Source organism: Triturus cristatus, chromosome 7, assembly GCF_964204655.1.
Source record: "Triturus cristatus chromosome 7, aTriCri1.1, whole genome shotgun sequence".
NCBI classification, from domain to species: Eukaryota; Metazoa; Chordata; class Amphibia; order Caudata; family Salamandridae; genus Triturus; species Triturus cristatus.
In genome coordinates, this window is record NC_140590.1 from 369,738,587 (window position 1) to 369,751,227 (window position 12,641).

At 40.6% G+C, this 12,641-nt stretch overlaps 1 protein-coding gene across 1 annotated transcript in view; it reads right to left on the reverse strand.

Annotated features, from left to right (window-relative positions):
* Window positions 1–933: 933 nt before the first annotated feature.
* LOC146809694 (uncharacterized) overlaps window positions 934–12,641 on the reverse strand; it is a 68,107-nt gene continuing 56,399 nt past the window's right edge. Inside the window, exon 3 of the mRNA XM_085614882.1 lies at window positions 934–1,113. Coding sequence (XP_085471008.1) covers window positions 1,108–1,113 — 6 coding nt within the window. The 3' untranslated portion in view covers window positions 934–1,107. The remainder of the gene's footprint in view (window positions 1,114–12,641) is intronic.

Sequence of the window (12,641 nt, forward strand, 5' to 3'; positions counted from 1 at the left end):
TTCTTTATTCTTAACTAGGTTTGCTCGTGCTCCTAGCTTTTTCAAATCATTAGTTACCAACTCATTATATATGTCCGTTACATCCCTTGCTGTCATCTGAGTAAATTTTGAATTTGGTCTGAAATCAGTTCGTACATTCTGATAAATGTTGATACCTTCTTCTTGTGCCACTGTATCAACATTACTTCCAATTTCATCATTGGGATTCTCAATGTTGATTTCTCTCAATTCCAAAATCAAATTCATGTAGTTGATTTCCAGGTTTCCAGCTTGTTCTCCACTTGAAGCTGTTGCAATTATTGGTCTTATGCTGGGATTCGATAGGAAGTGCTTTTTGAGCTTCAATGTCCTAATAAATTTGAAAAGATCGATTCTTGTTTGTACATAGTCTAGGCCCATTTCCGGACAAAATGATAGTCCCAATTTTAAGATTTCTTCTTCTTGGGTTGTTAAAATTGTATTGGTTAAGTTTATTATTGATGCGTCGCTTTCACTGCTTAGTTCTTGCTCCCCTTCTTTTTCTCTTCTGCGTCTTCTGCAGGCGGCACCTTTCCGCCTCTTCGCCCTTTGCCTCTTCCTCTTGTTGGCAATGGGTTCTGTGTTTGTGGCCTGGGTCGCAAGTTGAATCTTTTTCCCTCGTGTAAAAAATCAAATTCCTCAATAACGGAAGGTACTGTTCTCTGGACATTTGTATCATCCTCCATGTCAGTGTCAACTTCTGAGCTTTGCACACTGTTGCGTTCAGACTTCAACTCATGTGTCTGGCTAGTTGCTTTCCCCATTTTTTGCTTTCTCATCGTATCGAATTTTTGGGCAAATGTATATATCTGATCTCTGTCGTAGTCTAATTTGTCCCTTAAGAATTTTTGCACTTTACGTTCTTTAATGGAGATTTCCAGTTTTCTCAATCTCTCTTTCATATCGCTTTTAAACTTTTTGACAGTCTCCTGGTCTTCCTCTTTACTCAGGGTTTCATACAATAACTCAAACTCAGACAGAATTTTTTGTCTATCTAAATCCGCATATTTAATGAGAATAGCCAGCATCCGTCTAGAGGCATCATTATTATTCGCGGCCCATTCACGCAACATTTCCGGGTTCGGCTCCTCATAACTGCAGATAAAAAACATGACAAAAGAGTGAGTCAAAATGTAGATTCATTACAACATATAGCCAGCAACATGACGATGTAAGGAGTATCTTAAACAAACACTGGTACCTAATTAAGAATGATCCAGTAGTGGGTAAAAATGTGCCTCGGAGACCACAAATTACATTTCGAAAAGCCAGGTCCTTTAAACAGGCTTTAGTCAGCAATAATTTAAAGAAAGCTAAACCAAAGACAACATGGTTGAGTAAAAAAGAGGGGTTTGTAAAATGCGTCAAATGTAAGGCCTGTATGCGTTGCATAAACACTGAGCAACACAGTCTAGGCCTATCTAATAGAATGCGTAAGATCAAAGGGAAGTACACGTGCAAGACGAGTTTCGCTGTCTACGTCCTGCAGTGCCCTTGTGGCCTGCGGTACGTGGGCAGCACATTTCTGGAAGCACACAAAAGAATCCTACAGCACCTGAGGGCTATGAAGAACGGAGACAGAACATATCCAGTAGCCAGACACTTTGAAAAGGTGCATGGGAAAGAGACTAAGGGCCTGACTTTCTATGTAATAGATGCAGTTGAACAGAATTTGAGAGGTGGAAACCGAGAGAAGAAATTAAGACGATTAGAGTCTCGCTATATAATAGAGTTAGACTCTAAACAACCAGGAGGATTAAATATTGAGGAAGACTTGTACACACATTTGTAGATTAATCATGTAAGGGATGAACCGCCACTAAGTGAATAGTGCAGCAATGATTTTTAAGTAATGATAGAAATAGGAACTTTTTTTAGCAGACTTAGACAATAATGAAAGGCTGTTAGTCACGACAGCTACCAGTAAACCAAGAAATGAATTCGCAACAAATCGAATATGTAAGCCCACTTGGGCGTAATTGTTTTATCGTTTTTTCGTAATTTTTATGTTGGGAAATGCAAGAATGAAAAAGCTCACTTGAGCAGAATTGGTGTGAGCGCGTAAACCGGAAAATCTATTTGCGCCGAATATGACAATATAGCATTAATGCTTATTTGAAATGTTCTAACTTCATTTGTACAACATTGCAATCAATTGGTTTGTATAAATTATTCTCACTAATTATGGAAAACGATATGTATAATGCGAAAGTTGCATTATGAAACTGACTGGCTATTTGGTATGCAATGCCTGTGAAATTGTAAAAACTACGAGTCTGTTTTCACATTCATCACGTTTGTAGTTTATCATGTGATTTGTTTTCAAGCACGTAAAGCACTTTAAAATGGTCACGCGTTTTAAATTTTGCTATCAGTGAACAAGGCTGCTTTGCAGTTGAAAAACGTTTGATAACGGCAGTTGAAAATAAATCTTTGAACCGCACACGGCGTCGTCTTTACTGGATTGATGTTTAGGACCTGCTCTCGAGAGGTCCCTTGTGACGACGCAGCTCTCGGTAAGGAGTGGCAAAGAAATATTCGAGAGAAATAAGAGGATATATATATATATAAATATATATATATATATATATATATATATATATTAACTCAAACTTCGAAGGCATGCGCAGATTACCTCCAACAACGAAGCACAGACCACAGGGTTTACCAGTGAAGGTTTATTTTTTGATCCCCTCGACCTTTACAGCCATGACGCGTTTCAGCCCGGCAGGGCCTTGATCACATGTATATATATAGATGGCAGTCACCAGTAGGTAGTTATAGTTAGGACCATGTCTCCATAGGAAAGCATTTTTTGACTTGCCTATAACTTTGGCGCTGTTTGAAAAGTCTTCACAAACTTTTCCAAAAAAGTGCCCCCTTGATTCTAATTGTGCATGGAAAGTTTCAGGGTGATCCATCAATCGGGACCAGGAAAAGAGGGGGTCAAAAAAATGAGTTTCTCATGTTAATTTCTATAGGGATTTTGAACACGACCACAGTCCTAACCGCTGGACGGAATTACACCAGATTTGGCAGAATGATAGCTTTGGGTCCAGAAAGCACGCTTTTTGGTATTTACTTTAAATCCGTTCTGTAGTTTTAGAGTTATTTAAAGAAATTCAAATTTGTATATCAAGGGATACGGATCGTTTGCAATGCCCACACGGAGCTTCACGAACCCGCGCGCTAGGAGCATTGCTGTGATTGGCTGGCTGCAACCTGTGTAGAAAGTTGCAGTTGCCATTTTCTATATCGGGACTGTGTCCACAGGTATGAATTTTGGAATTAAATACTATAGAAGGGGTCAGGGTAGAAGCACGCTGACCTCTTGGGTGGACTATAAGGGTTTCTGAGGGACTTGTCATGCAGATTAAAATTGCCCTAAACCCCTTCGTTTTCCTTGTTCGGGAAGTCGAGGACCCGTTTCAACACTCACCATGGCCCCTGCGTAGCATTGTGTCAGAGTCTCAAAACTTGCTAAAATGTAAAATAAATAAATAGATTCACACAGTAAGTTCGCCCTTATTTTGTAAATGGGGACATGGTCCCGGGAGATGAAAATATGGGATATAAAGCAAGGAAGGGGTCAGGGTAGAGGTACACTGACTTCATGAATGCATTGTAGGGGTCTCTGAGGGACCCTTATGAGTATCAAAATGTCCCAAACCATTTTTGAAAGTGGTTGGAGTAGCGCACCCATCGCAATGCTCATTGTGGCACCTCCATGTAGCAGTGTGGCAAAGTCATGAACCTTGCTGAAAAAAGTTTTTAAAAAAATACATTCACGCACTCACTCACATACTAGTGCATGCCCTCACAGACCCATTCAGAGACTCACACATCCAGTCATAGATCCACTCACACACTCACTCACAGACCCACTCACATGCTCATGCACCCACCCACAGACCCACTCAGACACACACACCCACTCACAGAACCATTCAAAGGCTCATGTACCCACTTACAGACCCAATCAGACACTCATGCATTCACTCACAAGCTCACTCAGACACTCACGCCCCCATTCACTCAACCACTGAGGGTCATGTAGCCACTCACAAACCCACTCAGACACCCACTCACAGTCCCACTCAGACACTCATGCACCCACTCACAGATCCACTCAGGCACTCACACACCTGATTATAGACCCATTCAGATACTCACACACCCACTCACAGACCAACTGAGACACTCATGCATTGAGTCACATACCCACTCAGAGACTGATACACCCATTTACAGACTGAGTTAAACACTAATGCACCCATTCACAGACATACCTGCTACAGTGGACCTTGGAATTCTCCTGTTAAAAAGTGGTGTGAACTTTTAACTTCCTGGTACAGTAGAGTGTTTCAAAAGAGGTTGCTATGGCAACCAAAGTAAAGCAGTGTGGGAATGGGGTCTAAATACATTGTACTTTGAAACTACAAAGCAGAGTAATTTAGAGATAATACATATTGTGGATTACAAAATTCCTAAATTAACACTACCTGAGAATGACAAATGTAGTTGAAAATGATAGTAGTGGAATTTGAAATGGATTAACGGACTCCTGCATGGATTTATGACTCAGTTGCTAAGTTACATAGGGGCTGTGCTGAGTGTCACGACAGGGTTGCAAATCCACTCCCAGACACTACCAGATTGGGCTTCTTATCAGGAGACTAATAAAGGGTTAAAAAAACTGACCAATGAAAAATGGAATAGCAAAAGAAAAAAATGAAGGGAACGGTCTCATTTGAGAAGAACATCACTATCACTTAAAAAGAGAAGGAAAAATTGCCATTATTTGTTCTTTCTTACTGAGAGTGGTACTTATGATTTTGCCTGATAGGGAATTTCAAGTAAAAGTGAGTTCAATTTGAGAATCAACAAAGCAAATTCACAGGTATGTTAGTAATAGGGCACATAATAATTTATAAATATATATATATTAATATACTGAGTTATGTGTCTGTTGAATGTAATCAAGTATGGATATTTGTTATATATCCTGTAATATACCACAAGTGGGACTGAAATAATTTATTATTTATGAAGTGAACTACTCATGGAAGTAGTGACCCATTTGAACAGTAATTGATATATACGTGTTAGCAGTGTGGAATGTGGATGATTGGACAATGAAACAGTCACTAACAAATATGGTTATGTACTGAGTAATGCTGTTGGAATGAGGTAACCGAAAATTTTATTAGTGGGCAAGTGAATATTTTTCTTCCATAGATATAATTTTATTGTCTCATCTGCAATTGATATACTTAATTTATTTGTAAGGCTGTAGTTCAGTGCTCTATCTGTGGCAGGATCAGTAAATTATATATGAGTAGATATATTGTACATCTGACTGTTCTACACAGAGAAGAAGGAATTCAATTATGTATAAGGTATGCTACGTTAGAACCAGTGTCTGCAGTTTACACTGCTATGTTGAAGTGACATTTAGAACCCCTTACAAAGACTTAAGCCTTCCTTTATTAAATATAAATCACCCCTAAAGTAAGCTGTGGGTAATTAATAGGTCAGAAAGGTATGTGTTTGAAAGGCAAAAGGTGTACTTTCAATTTGTTGTGACTTAGAAACATACTTACAAACCAGTACACCCACTTATACATTCAGTCATCTATTTATGCACTTTCTGATATACAGTTGTATGATGTTACAACGCATTCCGTTGCAACGCATGCCTTTACCACGCATGCGTTACAACGCGAATGCCTTTGCTGCGCATAACCATTACCACGAAAATGTCTTTGCCACGCATACCTTTACAACGATTTTCGTTGTAAAACCATGCTTGGTATTGGCATTTTCATGGTATAGGTTTCTCCGATTCCTGCTCTAATTTCTTTCACTGCTCCCCTGTGCCCTTCCCCCTCCTGCTCTCTTTTTTTTATTCTACTCCTTTCCGTGTTCTCTTGTGCAACCCTCTGCCCACACCCACAACCCCTTCTATTAAATACCCCTCCACGTATCCCTTAACCCCTGCGCTACACCACCCCCCTCATTCCTTTTTTAATTTTTTCATTTTTTATCTTTAATCCCCCTCACCTCTCCACGTCTTCTCCTCTTCATGCTCTTACGTGGTGCGTTGTACGTCGTTAAGAGGAAGCGGAAGTGTCTTTCCGTTTCCTCTAACGACGCCAATTACCTCCACAAGCACAAACAGGTGCATTTTTTTTTGGGGGGGGGGAGACCCCCCAAGACGCCTTTTTCTAACACATGCTTTTTAAAAATTTTTTGGGCGGAGACCCCCCAAGCCTCCTTTTTTACGTATAGGCTTTAACACACATACCTTTACTATGTATCTCGTAGTAAAGGAATGCGTGGTAACCACGCATGCGTTGTAATGCATGCGTGGTTAAGGTTATGCATGGAAACGGCCGCGTTGAAGTGGCTGTTTCCCCTGAGATACCTATTTAGAAAACAATAGAACCATTCATTCACCCAGTCAGACAGCGACAGAGGCACTTACACATTCACTCACAGACTGCCACAGTACGTATGCATCCGGCAGCAACCGAGCCAGTTGCACACACAGTAATACATCGTAAGAGTCACTAACAGAGCTATTAAGCGAATCATACAGCTACTTACATGCACATATACAGATCCAAATAGTTTCTAAGGCAGCAAGTCATATAGTGACACAGTTACTTGAATATCCAGTGACATACACACACAGGAAATGGTATACTCACTCAGATATATACTGCAATACGGGCACAAGAAAGTGACCCATCCACACAAATTTGACTTTAAGCTTGTCTCAGGCCTGCTTCTACATAACCTGTGTGTGCAGTTTTACTGCTAGGTTGAGTGCTTGCCAAACTTTGATGACTAAATATCAGTCATCCCTAAGTTAGGTTGTAGGTAGGCCATAGGGCAGGGAGCCATTAGTTTAAAAGATAAAACATGTATGAAGTTTCATTGAGTTACATGTGCACTTAGAGACCCTTATGTGCAGTTAAACATCCATTCTGCCACCTGTACTGGAATTCATATACCTATGTATAAAAGGATAGAGACGCTAATGCACTCAGTCTGACAGTGACAGAGGCACTTACCCATTCACTTACACACACATACAGCTGTTATGTATCCAGCAGTAATGCAGGCACTTAAACACACAGTTAAATACCACAAAACTCACTAATACAGCCATTAAGAAGCTGCAGCCCCTTATATACACATTTAAAGATACTTAGAGTAACTAAAAGAGCCATATATATACGATCATCCAATGATACACCCATATAGGGACTGAGACACTCTTTCAGATATGTGTTGAAGAAGTGACTCTAATAAGTCACCCATGGAGAAAGTAGCACTTTAAACATGCTTCGGGCCAGCTACTATAGAGCTTGTGTATGCAGTTTTCCTGCTAGGCCGACTTGACATTCAAAACACATTGCTAAGCCTTAAACTCCTCTTCTACTACATATGAGTGACGCCTAAACAGACTGTAGATAGGCTATAGTGCAGGGAGCTATGAGCTTTAAAGATAAGACATGTTCTTTAAAATGTCATTGAGTTACAGGCCCACTTACAGACCCAAATCTCCAGTTATACATCCAGTCTCCCACCCATACTGAAACTCTTATATATATATATATATATATATATATATATATATATATATATATATATATATATATATATATATATATATATATATATATATATATATATATATATATATATATATATATATTACCTACTGGCAGTCGCCAGTAGGTAGTTATAGTTAGGACCACGTTTCCATAGGAAATCCGCAACATTCTATTTTGAATAACTTTGGCGCCGGTCGACGAATCCTTGCGAATTTTTCAAAATAGGTGGGGCGCTACGCTCCGCTCCTACCCTGAAAGTCTCGGGGGGATTCGTCAAGCGGGGGCTGAGATAAAAGGGGGTCCCAAAACACGTTTTTCCCATGCATTTTTCTATAGGACCTTTAGACAGGGCTACAGCCCGAACGGCTGAACAGAATTACTAGAAATTTGGCAGAGAGGTAGTCCTCAGGTCAAGGAAGTGCCTTTTGTAGGTTTGGTGTAAATCTGTTCAGTAGATTCTGAGAAAATAGCCTTTAAATCAATATATATATCTGAGCCAGCTTACGGTGCGCTTACGGTACGCTTACCGTACGCGTACGGTGGCGTGCGCGAGCGCGATTCTGATTGGCTCTTAGATCTTAGTAAACATTCGAATCGGCCAAAACCAGGAAGCGGCGGCCGCCATTTTCTCTCTCGCACTGAGAGTGATTTCTAAAATATAAAGCCCAAAAACATGTAAAGGGGCTGTTTAGACAGCTCCCACACACATAGCCATGTTGAGGGAGTCCCCAAAGATCCCCCAAGGCCAAAAACGGAATTTTTATTTTTTCCGTGATTCCGCCGATTACGCTTACCGTACGCGTACGGTAAAAAATTTAATTAAAAAAAAATTATCCACACTCTCTCCACCCCGTGTGCAAATGGTGCCCGAAGGGCACCATTTGTGCATGGCTCATAAAATATACAAAAAAATTAAAATATTACCTTTCAAAACGAAGTGCATCATATGTCCTCCATGTGCGCACGGTGCGCGAAGCGCATCGTGCGTACATGGCCCATCTAGCGTAACGTGGGCACGCGGTGCGCGTTGCGCACCGCGTGCCCACCGTGCGTGCACGGCACTAACTGCGTAAAGTGGGCGCGCGGTGCGCGAAGCGCACCGCGTGCTCACTGTGCGCGCACGGAACGAACTGCGTTAAGTGGGCGCGCACGCCACGAATGGCGTACAGTAACTTCGCATTTAAAAAACCGCACAAATTCACTGAAAAAACCATAGGTTTCACACACGTTATAGTTAGGAATTAGCATTTAAAAAACCTTGCAAATTCACTGAAAAAACCATAGGTTTCACACATGTTATAGTTAGCGGAAATTTTACTGATAAAAAACCAATGAAATTCCCCCGTTATAGTTAGTGCAGGCAACTATAACTCACGCGACCGCAATCTTCTGCTGATGACATATGTGTCTTTATGAAAAAAAAAATATTTGTAATATATGTATAGCTAAAAATGTATGGAAGAAGACATGGGCAAATAAGTGTCTAAATACAGTATTAGCATCAGCAGAGGATTGCGGTCGCGTGAGTTATAGTTGCCTGCACTAACTATAACGGGGGAATTTCATTGGTTTTTTATCAGTAAAATTTCCGCTAACTATAACATGTGTGAAACCTATGTTTTTTTCAGTGAATATATATATATATATATATATATATATATATATATATATAAGTCTTTGCAAATGAATTGAACAACAACAGTCTGAATTTATCATTTACTAGTCACACCAGTAAAAATTGCATCCAGTTTCTTGACATTGAAGTATATATTGAAAACAACTGTCTACAAACCAGAACATATAGGAAAGACACCGCAGGGAATGCCATCCTTCACGCAGATAGTTTTCATCATAACAGCGTTAAGGAAGGTATCCCTTATGCAGAATGTCTCAGGATGAGACGTAACTGCAGTACAGAAGAGGGTCTCAAGAAATCTACTAACGAATTGTTTAGTAGACTACAGAGTAGAGGATACAAAGCAGAAACCCTAGATAAAGCCAGAAACAGAAGTGAGTTGAAAACACGGGAAGATCTTTTGTTCAAGAAACAAGAACAGAGTGCAATTAAAGAGGCTGGCATCCCGAGATTGATCACAGGATTCAATACATACCACACTACACTTAGAAAAATCCTGCACAAACATTGGCAGACAGTCCGCAGTGATCCGGTTCTGGGACCTAAATGCCCCAAAACCCCGGCCATTAGTTACAGAAGAGCTAAATCTATGCGCCAGGAATTGGTACGCAGTTCAGCTTCTGTAGCGAAAAGTCAAACTTGGCTACAATCACCTAGAGGCTTCATTAGGTGTAGTAGATGCAAAGCCTGCAAACACGGCACTAACACCAAGTCTGTTATAATGCCTTTCAGACATTCACCATATCTTATTCGTGGCAGCTTTAATTGCAAAACGGACTTTGCCGTGTACGTGCTACAATGCACATGCCCGAAACTGTATGTTGGCAGTACGATCCACCAAGTTCACGATTCGCATATTGCAACACCTGAGAGCAATTGCGAATGATGACCAAACATACCCAGTGGCACGTCATATCAATCTGTGCCACGAAAGCAAGACCCAGGACCTCTCCTATTTTGTGATTGATAGTGTCCCTAAAAATCCTAGGGGAGGCAATAGGCAACTGGCATTGCGGAGATTGGAATCAAGATATATCATTCTCCTCAATTCCAAAATCCCACATGGGATGAATGCCGATGAAGCGCTTAATGTCCATCTCTGACTCTTTATTTGAGAAGATTGGCCTCCTCGTCTGAACCCTATCCTCGTAGCATGTCTGTTCCAACCTTGACATTTTGTTATCGCACTGCACATTTACCTGGAATACCGCCCCACTATACATGTGTTTCTATTCCAGATTATTCTTTGTTTTAGTACAGTAGGAGGGCACTAGGTAATACACTTTATTTTTCCGGCCTGCCAATATAGAGCTTATAAGTTTTCTTTTGCCCACTTGGGCGGGAGATCCACTTAGGTTTGTGTTTACATTTCCCCCTTTTAATTAGGCACTATGGCTTAGCACTAGGGGCTCAATATGGTGATACATAACCTACCTTTTCCTTTTTAATTTTACAGATAGAGGCACATGCCATCTATGGCTTTCCCATCATGTGGGTGCAAGGAAATATTTACAATGGCAGTCTCCATTTTCTTTACTTTGCTTTATGATTTGCATGTTTCTATCGTAATCTGAGACTGTACACACTAGTTGAGACTAACTAGGCCGGTTGAGTTTACAATTATTGTTATATGATAATTATATACCACACACCCCCCTCTGCACGCCAATACAGCAACCTTGGTATAAAGCACATTACTTGGGATACACTGAGTCTGGATGTTCCGTCTCTATCCAAGCGGTATTCCTAATCACTTATGTTTTCTATTTTTAGAGTGACTTTCGAACTCAATCTTCATTTTATGAAATGATTCGCTTTATGTTGCTAGCTTTTATTGTTTAGCTATCGATATATGTTTTTGCATTATTTCAGATACAATTGTATTTTGCAAAGTCACGGTGAAAACTTCTATGTCTATGACATTTTCTGGTTGTCTAGGCAACCAAAGGTAAATGGTGGAGGTATATGTATGGCTGACACTGACAGAACATTTCATGCAGTGAGCAAGGCGGTTTTACCGCCGAAACGCGTCTGACCTGTATTTGAAATAAATCGCCGTCTGTGCCAAAATATTTCACGGTGTTGGTGCCTGTTTGTGGAAAGACGTTCAGGTTGTTATTATATATTTATATATATATATATATATATATATATATATATATATATATATATATATATATATATATATATATATATATATATATATATATATATACCTAGTCAGAGAGTAACAGAGGCACTTGAAGATTCACTCACTCACACATGCAGCTCTTATGTATCCAGTAGTAATGAAGCTTGATGTACACACAGTTAAATACTTTAACACTAACTAACACAGCAAGTAACCTATCCATACAGTCACTTGATTATAGATTTACATACCCATAGAGTTACTAACAGAGCTACTCCTATACTGATTTATATACACAAACATTCAAATACCCATACAGGGACTGATACAGACACTCTGATATCTATTGAAGTACTGGCAGAACCAAGTCAGTTATCGAGACAAGAAGCCGTTTGCAAATGTCTCGGGCCTACTACTGTAGAGCCTATCTGTGCAGTTTTACTGCCATGTTGACTGGGATTTCGAACCCCTTATCAGGCCTTAAACTACTCTTGACTACTTAAAAGTCACAGGTAAGGTAAGATGTATATAGGGCAGGATAGTATGTGCTTAACGGTAAGGCACATTGTTTTAGGTTGCACTGAGTTACATGTGCACTTAAGTTCCATAGGCCGAGTTATAGATCTAGTTTCCCTCCCACACTGAGTTTCATACTTACCCAGATACAGTCTAATGCATACCCAAATACTTAGGGCCTGATTACAACCCAGTTGCGCCGCCCCCGCTGGCGTGGCTGCACCAAAGCCACATGAGGACCGCCCACCCTCTAATCACTTATTTGGTCATTGGCGGGTATTTCCTTTGCCGTTCCCACAGCGCAGCCTATAATATATTCATCACAATGGGAACTTCAAAGGAAGTTCCAGCACAGCATGGACTGAAAAGTATATGCCGTGCTGGAACTTCTGTGCATGTACACAGGGGGGCACCCTCCGTGTTCATCCACAAGGCGTGAAGCACAAGGGGGCCCTGCAGGCCCCCCTTTCTTTTCTCAACGCCACCGTTTTCATGGAGGAAAGACCTCAATTAAATCAGTGGCTGTGATGAAAGTTGTTATAACCTTGGCTGGACCACGGCTGTCCCACCAAGCATATAGATACATCTGGACCACTGCGCCATGGCCTGGGAATGGTGGTACCCTGGCAGAGCGGCATGACCACTAGGGCCATGCTACCACAAGTCTGGCAGTCCTCGGACCACAAGACTTGTAATCATGTCCTTAGTAACACAG